This window comes from Magnolia sinica, chromosome 17 (genome assembly GCF_029962835.1).
Source record: "Magnolia sinica isolate HGM2019 chromosome 17, MsV1, whole genome shotgun sequence".
NCBI classification, from domain to species: Eukaryota; Viridiplantae; Streptophyta; class Magnoliopsida; order Magnoliales; family Magnoliaceae; genus Magnolia; species Magnolia sinica.
The window spans coordinates 68182768-68199429 of NC_080589.1; the positions used below are offsets into that span (position 1 = coordinate 68182768).

At 39.7% G+C, this 16662-nt stretch overlaps 1 protein-coding gene across 1 annotated transcript; it reads left to right on the top strand.

Moving 5' to 3' along the window:
- Positions 1–11026: 11026 nt before the first annotated feature.
- Positions 11027–14131, top strand: LOC131231491 (pentatricopeptide repeat-containing protein At3g57430, chloroplastic-like). Its single transcript, XM_058227707.1, has one exon. The coding sequence runs from the start codon at positions 11273–11275 to the stop codon at positions 13418–13420; it is 2148 nt and encodes a 715-aa protein (XP_058083690.1). The 5' UTR covers positions 11027–11272; the 3' UTR covers positions 13421–14131.
- Positions 14132–16662: the final 2531 nt, after the last annotated feature.

Here is a 16662-nt window from a genome sequence, read left to right on the forward strand (position 1 = left end):
GAGATAATAAGGTAGAGCCAAACGAACTGGAGTATGGTACATCCGTCTTTGTTCATCATATATTTCGTAATAATATAGATATCGGAACCGTTCATCTTGTGGAAATAAATCTGGATGGCCTATTTTTTAAAAATTATACAGAATAATATCATATAAATTAATTTATTTATCATTCCAGATGCATAGTTTTGACCGTTAAAAGTTTTTTTTGCTACTATTTACTTGAAGTACAAGTTTCAGATCTATACATGATCCAATCTATGTGTGTCTTCAAAATTGTTTCATCTATATTACGACCCACTAGATGGACGGTTTAGATTGATGCATCAAGCTGCCAGGTGCACTATAAATAGATGGCCATACATCTTACAGTTCTTACAGCTCTACCGTATCATCCACCCGGGAAATGTACTGAGGAGCGTACCTACTATGATAGTTCATCATAATTTAAAAAATAGCGGTGATTCATCTAATAAGATACATTGCATAGTTGAACTGCAATCCTGACCGTCCAAATTATTGCAGAGCATCCACATCGCTTATCCAATTGTCGATGGTATAAACCATGATATTACACTGAGAAGATGACAACAACCATCTTCTTCTTCCCTTTGGCATATGGACCAATAAGTATTATGCTCCTAACCGTCCATTTGATTGACATCAATTGAATGGTTAGGATTACTTGAGTAGGTGTGATTTTAAGAATATGCTCCATCTGCAATATACCCCACAATTTGGATGGTTTGGATAGCCGTACAAAAATGCCACACGTGAGAATATCAGTCACCACCATTTTAAAATGGTGATGAACAATCAGAGGAATCTAGATGCTATTCCGGATGACTAGAGCCAACAACTTTCTACGGCGGAATCATAGGGTCAGGACTTGTCCCGAGGGCACGCGGATGCAGCCCCCGCCGCATGAAGTTCAATAGGGTCGGAATCTAGGTGGGGCCCATGTGAAATTCACCATTTTTTTCCACTTAGGACGTGAACAAAAAATGAGGCTCAAGTAGGCCACGTGACATGAAAAGGTGAGAATTGATCATCTACAATTGAATTATTGAATTATATATACACACACATACACACGTGTGGAAATGGTACTACGAGGTCGACCACATGGGAACTTTTCATGAGGTCAAGTTGTGTGAGCCCCACCATAATGTGTGTTGAAGATCTACACCGTGCATTTGATGGGTCTCTTTTAGGTTACAGGATATGTCAAAAATCAACCGTATACAGAACTTAGGTGGGCCCTACCATTTAAAACCATGTGAAGACATTACTAAAATATATAAAAGCACTTGGTGGGGCTCACCTGAGTTTTGGATGCAGCTAAAACTTGGTCTGGCCCCTCATCCAAGTGGGACACACACAATAGATGGGATGGATTTGTGAACCACATCTTGGTGGGCCCAATAAATGATTATGAATGTTTTAATGGGAGGGTAACCCATCTCAACCGGTGTATGTCGTGTGGCCCACCCAAGTCATGGATTAACTAAGTTTTTAAGCCTGTGGCCCACCCAAGTCATGGATTGACTAAGTTTTTAAGCCTGTGGCCCACCATGAAATGTTGCATCTGATTGATTGTAACACCCTGAGTTTTCAGGGGCCGTGTAGGAACTCGGCTCCTGAATTCTTGGGTGCCATGAGTGCCCTAATAGGCTTTATATTTTAATTACATTTAGATGATCTTATAAACAATAGAGAATTTAGTAAGGCATGAAGCATTAGTACGTCAAAAAGCAGTATCAATTGCTACTAAATATAAAAATATCCAAACCACGAATCCAAAATCATCTAAATAGGAAACTAGTCCAACCCATACATGACCTAAAGCGATTAGGGCTCTAGTCTATACCCCGCGGTAGCCCGAACTCAAACTAAAAGGATCCGCCGAAAGTCTGGAAGCAGGGAAGCTCCTCCTCCCTATTCATGCTCACCTCTCTTGGTTCATCGAGCTCCGCCTCACCTACATCTAGTAAAGGGGCTGGTTGGTGTTTTAAAACACCGTCCGAGAGTGGGAGTGAGTAGCTAACTCAATGGTTACTATTAGCCTTAAGTTACAACAAGCATTAATTATACAATGAATTTAATGAAAGGCATACATTCACGGATCTCTAACTAATCTTATCAATGCATATGTATGTATTATGATATGATGTATATCCTTACAACAATACTCTCTCGAGCGACTTCGTTTAACGATCGCGCAAGACCAACCACCCTCATTGTGACCTCAATTGCCGAGTCGTCAAATCCTAACTAATGCGATGCATGGATAATGTTAGCCGAGTATTTAATTAATTCTGTTCATCCAGCAGATTGGAAAAACTGGTACACCCCACGTATCATTGCCCTCAACTGGTTGCGAGGCTAAGGCCCTTCAATATGCGAGGCTAGGACCCCACGATCCTTGATCCCATCGGGTTCTCTATCCCCGATTTCAAGCACATGGGGAATGCTGAGAAGAGGGATCGCTCGCGATCACTACAGGGAGGCTCGTCACCCCATCGTAAGCCGACAGCTCGGATACAGTGTCACATTCCACCATGCCCGGCTCTCGAGTCAGGGATCGGTTTCAAATGGTTATCAATGGGCTTCAATGGTTGAAGGGTGTTCCAGGTTCCATACAGGCGTGAGTAGAGAGGATTAACAAACATGGTTGGTCAGTAAGTGAACTAGACCGTGTGAGTTCAGGCGAGTATGTGATGGACAACATCGAGTGCAGGCGACCCATGTAGTCCAACTACTGTCGCCCATTTGATTCCGCCCAAACCCGCTTGTTTAGCCGTAGGATGGTCCTACCAACGGCACCACCTTCTCCCACTTCAATTCCCTGACCAACCCAGGGGTTTATGACATTCAATGACACTTCAACGAATCAAAATTCGTCATCTAACACAAGTAATGTCATGCACTCATATATTAAACATATAAATTCAGATTTTCTACAACTACAACTACTAACAATAATGTGAAATAAATGTGTATGTGTGGGGTTAATGAAGAGAACAAGAGCTACACATCTATCATAGGACAAACATACAACAAGGATTAATACAATCTTGTATGCCACAAGAAAGGTTATACTAAGATCGCATACGAGATGAACATAACATACAAAATCAAGCCTAATCATGTTGAAGAGCAAATAAACAACACTCAAAGATGTCATGGAATTTAGTAAAATCATATATGAGATGAACATGTCACACTAAAGTCAAACCCAATCATGTTGAAGAACAAATAAACAACACTTATTCATTTCATGGAATTTAGGGGGACCTATCATGTAGGGTCTTGGCGAGGCTCTCTCTAGATTACTCAAGCACCTCATCCTAACATTTATAATCATTGATCTCATAGTAAAATTAGTGCTAGGCCACCTAAGGATAATAGTCCGCACCTTGTGACGAACCGCTCGATCCACGACGCCCGTAGGGTTATGGTGTTAGAAAATCATTGTTGAAATACCTAAATAAGCATACAAGCTTGTAAGATTTTTGATAAACAACTATTGAAACCCTAAATTATATTTAAGATTCAACACTTACTTCCAACCATTGTTGGAAAAACTCAGACGACAACTCCAGCTACGGCGAGGTGGCTAAAGAGGGGATGAGAGGGCGAAGGTGCACCAACACCGACACCCTAAGGTCTCTCTCTTCTCCTTTATCCTCTTTTTCTTCTCCCTTTGTCCATTTTTTTCTCTTGCTCTAGGAAAAATTCGTATGGGGAGAGGGGTGCCCAAATGAAGCCCTTTTATAATGCCAGATTTGGTGCAAATGGCCCCAAGGGTTGGGTTTTTACTATACTAGCCTTATGGGATGGTTTTTCTAGTCTCTAGGGCCCACTATGGGGGTGTACATATTGATATATACCGTAGGATACTTAGCCCTAATGATAATCTACGTATGGACATGTTCGGCCTGCCATTTGGATGCGCCGATCGACAAATATGATTAGAAGTCTATTCAACGGTCACCGATGGTCGATCGGGGCCGCGGCTATACGGATATGAGTAGAAAAATATCTTTACTCCACGTGTGAAGTTTAGTCGTAAACCGACGGTCTAAAATTCTCAACTTTGCATAAGAGTGGGTGACCCAATTCACTTAAGTTTCAGCTTCTTCCTTCAGGGATTTGTACTTCTCATGCACTCGTCCTTTGGCTCAAATTGAACGGTTCTGGACAGTACCTAAGTCTGACTCCCACGATGGACGGCAAGCCCAGTAAGACGGACATTATTCTATAGTTTTGGAACTAATAGCCCACCAACGAGCGGTCTAGAGCTTGTTCAGAAAATCGGGGCATTTCTAGAATGAATTAGGTATTGAGATTTCTCGTGGGCAATGATTAAGGTTTGGATTAACTATGTTCATAATGTGGCCTATTTATAGCTATTGAAAGTGGAGATTTGGTCATAATTACTCTAAACCGTTAGTTTTAGGCTAAAAGAGTAACGATATTGATTTAGTCTATTAGTCAAGATCCAGGCCTTATTTAACTCGGCTTCGGTTAGATCTTTAATTTAGTTATGATTGTCTTGATTAGTTAGTGATGGATCGGTTAGATTTGGGTCCTATGTGAGTAAATCATAGGGCTACACCTGATGTTCAAGTGATCAGGGGATTCGTTGGCTTCATACGGTTGATTAATCAGACTTGTGTGGTTCTTTACTAGTACCACCCCTGTATAAACTAACATTGAGTGCTAATTGTCATTAAGTGATATTACAAGTTAATTAATAGAAAAATTTTCAAGGATTTTTGAAAATCCAAAATAGTAAAAATCCAGGACGTTACACTGATGGGGTAAATGTTCAACACACATCACAGTGGGGCCCGCACAGCTAGACCTCATGGAAGTTTCCATGGGGTCACCTCATGACAACATTTTCCATATATATATATATATATATATATATATATATATATATATGCTCACACACACACCCAGAACCATAGCTCAAGTGGTAGATTGAGTGAAAGATACCTCGTTTCAACAATGAGGTCTTGGTATCGATTCCCTAGAGGGGGTGGCTAACAGTGAAAGTGTGAACTGACAGTGGGTGTACTAACAAGCTAACAAAAAAAAATAAAAAAACAAAAAAAAAAAAAACTAGTTGGACGGTCCAACTAGTTGAGTGCTAATTAATGCTAATAAATAATGATGACGAGAAAGTTATTTCGAAGTGTAAACGAGTTGTTAGCCTGGGTGGTCCCACCATAGCATTACTGAGAAATCCACTCCAACCATTAGATGAGTCACACCATGTTGGACATAGAGATTGGAAATAATCTCAATCCGTTGGTTAGGTGGACCACACAATTGGAAATAGTGTTCAATGGAAGCTCACCCTCCGAACGGTTTCCCTTGGTATAGCCTAGTTGAACCATATATGGGCCTGATTTTTGGAAGTCAAGACTAAAGTTTTATGTAGTATATAATGGTTGGAGTGGATTTCACATAATCATCACAGTGGACCCTATAAAAATTAAGGGTGGACGTAACTCTCCAAATTATTTCCCTTGGTATAGCTCACTTGAGTCACAGATCGGCTTCCTTTTTTAGCTCATGGATCATCATGGGATTATACATGTAATGATCGAAGTAGATCACATACACATATATCAATATATATACCATAAAAAATCAAGGTTAAGTGTACATCCGCAATCCGTAAGTTCATCCCTAGGTTACAGTAAAAGTGATACGTTTCCAAGAGAAATAGTCGTTTAGTTAAAATTAGTTAGGCTATAATCTACTGTTAAGCATATGATAAACTTTAAAGTATTAAGTGCGTATAAAATCCAACCCTTTCAACAATTTAGCCCCAACATGAGGATCATTCATTACAATGATTGTTAGTATTTATATATTAAGTGGTCCACATCATATAAAATAATAAGTATACGTTGATAACTGGTAACCATACAACTGGATATTAAGGAGTTATGAAAAAAAAGTGATTCTGATAATGATTAACCTATTAGAGGGTTTAGATGTCATATAAACATGAAAGGTTGGAAGTTAATAGTGGTTAGACCTTGATATATAATCCAAACCGTTGAACATGAAACTTTAAAAAAAGGACTTAGATTCAGCAGTGCTGTTTAATACCGAAGTCAGCACTAGAGGTGCTCTGTGGCCCATTATAATGCATGTGTTTTGTCCACGCGGTCCGTCCATTTTTCCATATCATAGTGGGACATGATCCTAAAAATGAACTAGATCTAGACTCCAAGTGGACCACACTATAACAAATAGTATTGATTGAACGCTCACCATTGAAAACTTTATAAGGCCCATTACAATGTATATTTTCCATCCAACCAGCTGATTTGGTCTCACAAACCTGGATGTAAGGAAACACAAACATCAGCTTGATTTTAGAGGATAAACAAAAAAGAGAGTAAGACCCATAGATCATGGTGATCCACTTATGCCTTAGATATGCCTCGTTTGGGTTCATGCCCTAAAATAATATAACAAAATGGATGGTCGGCTTGGATAAAATCCAAAGATCATGGTGTGGACCCCACATAGCCCTTTCTAGGCTAAAGACTGATTTGCTTCCATACCTAAGGGATAAAGCATTAAACAAGTATATTAAAAAAAAAAAAGGGGCATTAAATGAAGAGAGAGAAAGGAGGAGAAATATTTAAAAAGAAAATGGAATGATTAAAGAATTTGTACATGTGTGATATATTCGGATGATGCACGTGTCACATATCTTGAAATTTTGGTCCGTTAATTAAGTATGGTCCTTTATAAGCATGTGAATGATAAAATATTATTTTTTTAATGATAAATAGTATGATATTATCTACAAGAAAGGTGAGTTGTTAGAAATCTATATCAATAGTCCAGATTCAACTTACATGTGTAGCTCTCGTGATGATGATTATTTACTAATTTTTAGTATATAAAATTTTATTAGTGAGCCCTATTTGATGAATAGGTTGGATTTATGACATAAAATTCTCATCATACTTATCTAAAACTCAATGTCACGTATCCTCACATGTGGTGCATTACATATTGACGAAAATAATAATTTTTTACATTTAATGCACAACTAGTTGGACCAATTTGAATGGTCAACCTAGCTGTCTGTGAACCACATCTTGGTAGGCCCAATAAATAATTATGAATGTTTTAATGGGAGGGTAAGCCCTCTCAACTTGTGTATGTCGTGTGGCCCACACAGCTTGCCTCGTAGGAAGTGCATATATATATATATATATATATATATAGCTTATCAGGTGGTAATGACCTTGTAAACAGTTTGAATGGCACATAAATATTACTTTGGATCTCAAAAAGGCTTTCCCAGTAGACATTTCCCTCTTCACTTTTTTTTTTATTTATTGAAAGGTTCACTTGAGTTTTAAATCTATCTCATTTTTAGGCTCATGTCACACTCATACATAAGAATTGCGTGAGCTCAGAAATAAGTCAAATAAAAATCAAAGTTAGATTCAGAAAAAGAAAAATAAAAATACCTATCATGATAGACATCCCTACAGTCTACCGTAACGTTCATATGCCATATAAACCGTTCTTGAAATCATTCCTAATGAAATGGACTTAAATATTAGCCTGATTTAAAGCTTTTATAACCCCCGAATATTTCAATGGTGGGTTTCAATCCTCACTCTTTCTTATCATGTGGCACACTTGAGTTTTATATATACCTCATTTTTGGGCTCATATACCATCATGATCTGGTAAAACTGATGGACAGAGTAGATTTCATACAAAAATCATGGGGGACCATAGGAGCTTCTTTCTACAGTCCATGCAGGTGAGGCACGGCTTTTGGTGATCCAAACTGCTTGGGTTTCATGTTGGCAAGTGATATTGTTGTAAATAAAGTCTCTAATATGGAAGATCGTTACCCATCCTTGCTGTGACCTACATGCAAGATTGAGTGAAAAATCCTAAATCAGTGGTTCTCATTCATTTGATAAATGTAAAATGGCGTTTGGCTGTTGATAATTTAAAATATAGAAGTGTGGTACACCTGAAGAGTGGATGTAGCTTATTTTTGTACAAGATAATCCTGATGATGGGGCCAACTTATTCAAAAGGTTGGATGTTGTACACGCAAGAAGGTCGGAAGTTATCCTTGGGTAGATGATTACTTATGGTCCAACACATATGGACCACAAGTTCTGATCCACCCAACAGATAACTTCTAATATATTATTGGATGAAACATCCAATCCTTTTCAGTAGGTTGGAACTGCTACAAGGATTGAGTAGTGATAAATGAACCCCATTTACTCATCAGGTGGGCCACGTCACATAAAATGACTTCTAACCCTTTATACAAGTGTGGTCCAATTGATAAGCATATGTAGATGATTTTTATATAGGTTAATCCTTATAATAGGTTATACCTATTGAATGGGTTGGATATCGCATGTATATGAAAGATCAGTAGTTATTCATTACGTGGACCGTGACTTGTATAGTCAAACAAGGTGGACTTGAGATTTACGGATTGCATGGAGACCCAACTGCCCTAAGGTATGTATGTGTTTCATCCATACCGTCCATTCGTCTAGATAGATCTTTTCATGTTATGAACCTAAAAATAAGGCAGATCCAAATCGAAAGTGGACCACACCACCGGAAAGATGGGATTGAACACCTACCGTTGAAAACTTCTTGAGGACCATAGAAGTGATGGATCATGGTGATATTTGTGTTTTCCCTTCATCCAGGTCTGTATGACCTTATGAACATGTTAGATGGAAAATAAACTTCATGGTGGGTCCTACGAAGGTTTCAACGGTGAATGTCATTATCGCACTGTTTCCTGTGGTGTTGTCCACTTGAACTTTGGATACTTCAATTTTGGGCTCATGCCCTAAATTGAGCTATAAAAATAGATGGACGGAATGGATAAACCACCTACATCACAGTGGGCCCCACAGAGTCGTGTCAGGAGGGATATCCCAGGTGACGGTCTCAGGCAATCCGCTCCGGACTTGAGACCTTCTTTTAAATAAAGACAATGACCGGGTCTTCAACTCGACCCGATCCGATCGGATACCGAGTCTCGAGAGTACGGAGCCTATAAGAGGCCTTCTAAATAAGGGAGGGAATGGCCCGGGTAGCCCATCAGACCTGATGAGCCCGCTTGCTTTGGGCTGGCTCATGGGCTGGGCTTGGGCCTTGTATGCATGGCCTGATCAATTTCTGGGTTAGCCTTGGCTCGTCATTTTAGCTCAACCCCACCCGGCCCAACCCTTCTGGCCGGACTTTATATGTGTTATGTCATACAAATATGTTATTCTAATACTCGGTTAGAACTCAGGCAACTCAAATCACGAATCCAAACCATTGGTTTCATTCCTCTCAAATGTCTAATTCCTTATGCATGTGTAGCCTACTCGATGAATGAACATATTACGAAAATTCAAGCCGTTAAGAGGGATTTTACCAATTTTCGGGTCCGTCGGGTTAGGTCAAGCTGGGTCAGGCCAAAGCCACCCAAAATTTTCCAAGCTCAAGCTTGGGACCACTGTGCTAGGTAGGGTTATCATCGATGCGGGTCCCATGGTATCCATACTTGGGGTAATTGGGTTCAGGTTGGGTTAGACATGGGCCAACTAATATTTTTGCGGGCTCCAGGTTGAGGCTGGGCTAACTAGGTTCTGGTCTTATTAAGTCCAGGTCTAGTTCTTAAATCCCCAGACCTGAACCCATGCTTGGGCTAACTAGGTTCTGATCTTGTTAGGTCAAAGTCTAGTTCTTAAATACCAAGACCTGAATCTAGTTGGGATCCAGTATCCATTGGGTTGTCATTAAATCTTTTGATCTAGGTTTTAATTAGGGTTTGGGAAATATAAGGCTTCTATATGTTTGGGCCCACCTAATGGATGGATTAGATCATGCACATGTACCACTTTGAAACATGTATATATAAATGGGCTCTTTTATATGTGTGGCGTAGGAAACCTCGTTTTGTTGCTAAAATGATGAATGTGCGTGGAATGTATGTGTGTGTGGGGGTCCCACACAAACACTATAAAAAACCAACCGAACCTGACCAGACCCCTTTTTAAATAGGTCCAAAAGGTGAGACCCAAGCTTGACCCAAATTCTTTAAGGGTGCAAGAGATGGAACCTGGACCTAATGAAAGGTCAGGTTCAGGGTCCAGGTACCCATTGACAGCCCTAGTACTAGGCCCATGCTGCACTTGGGTCTTAAGTGTCGGGATGGGTCTAGGGCGGGTCTTGATAGCCCCACCAAACCCAGACCATTACTACACCTACTTGAGTCGTTCCAACTAGAGCTGAGCATCCAGTCAAGTCGGACCGGGTTAGGGTTGACCAGACTCAATCCTAATTTGAAATACACCTGACCCAAATTCGACTCGACTCGGTACCAAGTACATCATGCCTCACTCGATCCAACTCGATTTGAGTCGGGTCTGGCCTGAACTAATCCGGACTAAGTCTGACCCAGTCATAGGTACCAAGTCGAGTTGAGTAAGCACCAAGTCAGTTCGGATGCAATGAGTATCCACGAGCTGAATTGCAGCCTCTCCATCAACTATAGGACATCTCAAATTTGAAACATCAAATCTCTCTCTCTATATATATATGTGTGTGTGTGTGTGTTTTGAATCGAGTCGGGTCAGTACCAAGTTTGATTTTGGATCGAGTCGAGTCGACTCGAGCTATTGGGTGACCCCAACTCGACTCAGTTTGAATTTGGATTGGACGAAGTTTACCATTTGGTTCGGATCGAGCTGGGTTTAAATGAGTCGGACGAGCCAAGTTTGCCGAGTCGAGTCGTCCGTGCATCTAGTTCCAACTCCTCTTTCAAAATTTAACTGCCTCTCCTTGGTAAGCAATCCAGGCCGTTAATCTATTTTTCCTACGTGTATGGATTAAATTTTGAGAAAAATCTCATTCATAGAAGAATTTTTCACATTTCTATTTGTGCCATCTGATAGACGGTTAGGAAGAGAAATACAACAACAATCCATATTTTCATCTGAAAGGTTCTCGTCATATGTTATCTTCCAATCTGGAATAATTTTATGTCTTCTCTATCAGCGGTGGGCCCTACATTCCAACGGTCTAGATTACTAAACCATGGACCCCACTTGCCAGAACTGAAGACGCATGTATATTGTGCGAGGATTGGAGCCTGCGTATCATATAATTCCTCTTTTCAAATTACGCAGGGGTGCGTAGAGTGATTAACGTACGCGCCCTTGCAGCTTCCTCTCTAATGAACTATTTCCGTTGCTCTTCTTCAACGGCATTTAAATTCCGAAATTCTCATCTTTTCATCAAATCCGTTAAAAATCACATTTTTCCTGCACATCTGATCAGATCAGATCATACCCATTTCTGCATTTCCTTGAATTCTTCTCTCCATTCCATTTCTAGAAACACCCACAAAGTGTTCGACGAAAGTCCTCAACGAATTCCTTGGACTCGACTTTCCCGCCATTCATCCGATTCAGTAGAACCAGCGACTTCATCCTTCTCTGATTCCTCATGTTCCTCCTTCGAATCAATTTCCAGAAACACCCAAAAACCGTTCAACGAAATTCCTCATCAAAGTGCTCAGGCTGAAAAATCAGCCCAAGTGTTTGATGAAACGACGGAGAGAAATGTAATTTCTTGGACAGCGAAAATGTCCAGCTTTGCTCGAAGTGGTAGAGAAGAACAGGCTATCGGGTGCTTCAAATCCATGCTTCTACATGGGGAGAGACCAAACCATGTGACATTTCTCAGCACCATTCATGCAATCGGTGCAATTGGTTCAGAAGATCTGACGCATGAAATTCATGGGCTCCTGATTAAAATTGGGTTCGAATCAGAACTTTCAGTTGTGACCGCTCTTCTGGGCATTTATTCTTTGCACGGAATATCAGATGCTGTCAAGGTGTTTAATCATATACCCGTAAAGGATTTGATTCTGTGGAGTGCTATGGTAGCAGCTTGTTCGAAGAATGGTCAGTTTGTCAAAGCGATCGAGACTTTCCGCGAAATGCAGCATTTCGGCATAGAACCAAACAACGTCAGCATCTTGAGTGTGCTGAATGCATGTGCTGACCTAGGCGCCTTATCAGCTGGCAAACAAATACATGGGTTCTCTATGAGAAAAGAATTCTCTTTAGACACCAACATCCAAAACTCACTCGTGGATATGTACACGAAATGCGGAGAGTTAGACACTTCAATTCTAGTTTTCGACAGGATCAAGAAGACAGATTTAGTCTCGTGGAACACCATGATTTTCGGGTGTGCAGAAAATGGGCGTCCAAGGAAAGCATTGGCTATGTTTTCCTTGATGTGGTCTTGTTGCATTGCACCGGACGAGACCACTGCCCGGAGTGCATTGTCTGCGTGTTCAAGGATGGGAGAACTTGTGTTCGGGCTAGGACTGCATTCCTACATATTGAAGGATGGGCTCTTGAATTTCATATCGGTCGGAACGGCACTGCTAAAGCTGTATGCAGATTTCAGCGAGGTGGAGACTGCAAGGACTTTGTTCGACAGGCTCCGCCACAAAGATGTCATTGCATGGAGTGCGATGGTCTCAGTCTACGCACGGGCGGGGCACCCAGATCGTGCGGTTGAGATGTTCAAACAGATGCAGATGGCCAATCAGGATCCCAATGAGATCACATTGGTTAGCTTGTTGCAAGCATGCTCTTCAATGGGAGGTCAAGAGCATGGAAAAAGCATTCATGCCCATGTACTGAGAGTTGGGTGCTCTTGCAATGTATTCATCACATCAGCTTTGATTGATTTCTACTGCAGGTTTGGGAGGCTAAGACAGGGGAGGGCCCTGTTTGATCAGGTCCCAAACAGAGATCTTGTTTGTTGGGGCTCTATGATCAACGGCTACGCAATGAACGGCTGTGGTGAAATGGCCCTTGAGGCCTTCTCCAAGATGTTACGATGCGGGGTGCGGCCCAATGATGTTGTGTTCATATCCATCCTATCAGCTTGCAGTCATTGTGGCCTAGTGGATGAAGGGTGGAGATTGTTTCACTACATGGAAGGGGAGTATGGTATTAAGCCTAGTCTAGTGCATTATGCTTGTATGGTGGATTTGCTCAGTCGATGCGGGCGGGTGGCAGAGGCGTTTGAGTTTGTTAAGGGGATGCCAGTGGAGCCCGATGTGAGTGTCTGGGGAGCTCTGATCGGAGGGTGCCGATCGGGGCAGGACAATGTTGAGGTGGCTGAGGTGGCAGCCAGGCAGCTTATTAGATTGGACCCAGATAACACTAGCTACTATGTGATCTTGTCGAATGTGTATGCCGAATGTGGGCGATGGGGTGATGTGGAGAGGCTGAGAAGGATAGTGAAGGAGAAGAGACTGAGGAAGACTGTGGGCTATAGCATGGTTGAAGCAAGTTGAACTGATCATACAGCTTGCTGATGTGAGGATTACATACATGTGGGGCCCATGGGTAGGTGATCTGAATTGATGATTTGATTGAATCCGCAGTGGATGTGGGTTGCGTTGGATAGATCACGAATTGCTGTCAGACTATTTTTCCAGTTTAGTATGGATTGTCACAGAATTTTCCACTCCAATGGTCTGTTTCTGGGCAAATTTCAAAGGACTCTAGTTCTAATCTGGATCTTTTTCAAGTAATACATATCTGCAGTTTGGCCTATCAGATCAGCGAATTTGAATCACCAATCAACTGTCCAATGGTCAAGGGGGTTGAAAATTTTCAGTATGAGAAGATTTTTCGGTGTCCTCCATCAACGGTGAGGATCGTACCCCACATGCATCGGTGAACAGTATTCTTGGTCCCCTGTATTGATATTCATCAATGGAATTCTTTGACTTCTTTTTATATCTCTACCATATATAAGATGAGCTCTTTTGAATGCTCTTGCCCTTACAATTGGTCGTGTAAGGCCGAAAACTTTAAATATTAAAGGACATGCAAAAGATACGGTAAATGAAGTAAGGGATATTTTGGAAATTGAAAATTGTTGTTGTCTAACATACAGTCGGATTTCACTCAAAGAAGCTTTCAAATGGTTTAGATTTTATTCACAAGTATGTATTTTTGTCGTTTCAATTTATTGATTCAATAGCAACTTGAATTTATCATCTTCTTTGCTTGTAGCCTGCATGGAACGCAATAATACGGAGACTATGCAACAAAGGCTTTGTGGGGCTATTGTGATAATTGTGAGATATTCATACTCCATATAATTGTGTCAGCTCATGGCAGGGTATCATTCCATTCCAAGATAAGGTAGATCTACAACTTGGGTAGGCCATAACACAGGAAAATGTGGAGATGAGCAGCCCACCATTGAAACCATAAGCGTGCTTATTTGTTTCTTTCTCCTTTTAGCCTACACCTTTCCTGCATTATTTCTTTCTCCTTTTAGCCTGCACCCTTTCTGCAATTTTTCCCTTTTCCAATTTGATATTTCATCATCCATGCCATGTAACTAGATCCACTAGTGTTTTCAGTATCTTACGATATCAACAATATATTCCACGATATATCTGTTATTCCAGCTGGGCGATACGAAACCCAAGTTTAATATCCATTTTTCATGGTATCATGTAATATCACACGATGTCGCAATATATCATGAATTTCGCAATATCATGTGATATATACACTTCCCCTTATAAACCCTTAATATATCATGCGATATATCAATACCGAGTGCGATATTGAAAGGGATAAAAGGAAACCAATGCCCTATTATCCGGAAAATCCTCAAAAAAATATAAAAATAGATTTTTTTTCCAAAAAATAAAAATAAAAAAATCTTCCTAATACATTGCAAAGTGATTTCGACTAGTTCACTCTAGTTTGTTAGAAGAAAATCTTCAAAAAAAAATTGAAATCGCGATCAGAAGCTTCTTGGGGCCAAAATTTAAAAGGTGTGTTTTTTTTTTTTTGCATGCTGTAAATAGTATCAAATAGTAAGAAATCCATGATTCTTCGTGTTTCACATTAAAAAAATGTGAATTTTGAGATTTGGGAGAAATGTGCCCGGTTGCAAAAATTTGGAGAAAAAACAATTTTTTTTTCATTTTTTTTCCAAATCAGTTACAATCTTATTTTCTAAATATGAAATCAAACATTTATATAACCTTATCTTTACATTCTTAGCAATTTGGAGATTTTTTAAAAATTAATTAATTTTTAATTTAAAATATTTTTTAAAAAAAATCCACGAATTCATTTCTAATTTTCTACTTCTTCATTTGCTTTTAAATATTATGCTTGTGTTTCCAAATATGTCCTGTCACATTTATAAATTTTATAAATTGAATTTGAATATAATTGCATCAGTTTAGTCAAATATCACATAAATTAAGACCATATCCAAAATAAACATATTATATGTACTTGCTTTTTGTGACCGTTTGATTTCTAAGTGCATGTTGGTGCTTTTTTTAACTATTACTGATGTTTCATTAGAAATTTTTATCAATTTCCTAAAGTTTTTCCATGTTTCTCAAAAACAACAACAAATTATGCGATGGTACAACCAATATATCCTGTGTGATAACCAATATGTATCTGTATCCTAACAGTGGGATATATTACATGATAATGATACAAAAAACATTAGATCTCACTCATCAAAGCACATTATGGATTGCAAATACCACAACGATCTTCCTTCATAATGTGAATGTTCAATCAAAATTGTTAGATGTCGACATAATGATCCACAAAGTAGGAGAGTCAAAAATAATAATCGACGGATGCAGCTTCAAACTAGCCTTTGTATGGTATTAAGCATACTTGAAAATTTATTTCGTGAAAAGAATATAATATAGTGCATTATTAACATAAATTACTTTTTCAACATTTTTTTCTCTTTAATCTAATTACCAAAGATACACTCCTTCACCAAGAATTCAAATCAATGACTAGACTTCTATTATAATAAAGTTTTTGGCTATTGGTGTAAATGGCTAAGATCATCCAATCACGAGAGATAGCCAACAAAAGGAAAAGATGAGGCCCACATATGATGGATGGTCCAAATCACCAACCGAACCTTCTCGGGTATAATAAATGTTGCCATGCATGAGATGGCTTGGATCATCTCATCAAAAAGGTTTTTTTTTTTTTTTTTTTGGAGGGATAGGCAACCAAAGGTAGTTCCCATCTATGGCTTGGACTATCAAATGAACGGTATGGATCACCAAACAATTGTCCCACACGTATGGAATCTTACGGTCATGATCATAGGCAATGGTACAGTTTGCCGGTATGCATGGTTGGACAATCCAAACCATTGATGTAATGAGATGAACAGCTGATAGGGGATGCCCACAAGAAGATGATTATCAAGACTGTGTATGCAAAAGAAAGTAGTCCACTGATCAAAGGGTTGAAAATTGACGATATGGGAATCTTTCAGTGTCCTCCAATGGTGAAGATCATACACAACTGTGCATGTGGGTCCCACCCAACTAATGATCCAAACCGTTCATCTAGAGGCTGCATGGAATAGAATGGTTAGCATCATCAATCAATGTATTTTTAAAAGGGATTGACCATTAGAGGTGCGCTCCACATCATGGACCGTCCAAATCACTTATTATAGTTTCTCTGATATATGACAAAGATGGCCTGTCCATTTTCCTAGACATTGATA

Excerpts from the sequence above, each read along its gene's own strand:
- LOC131231491 (XM_058227707.1), top strand. The coding sequence starts at position 11,273 with ATGAACTATTTCCGTTGCTCTTCTTCAACGGCATTTAAATTCCGAAAT.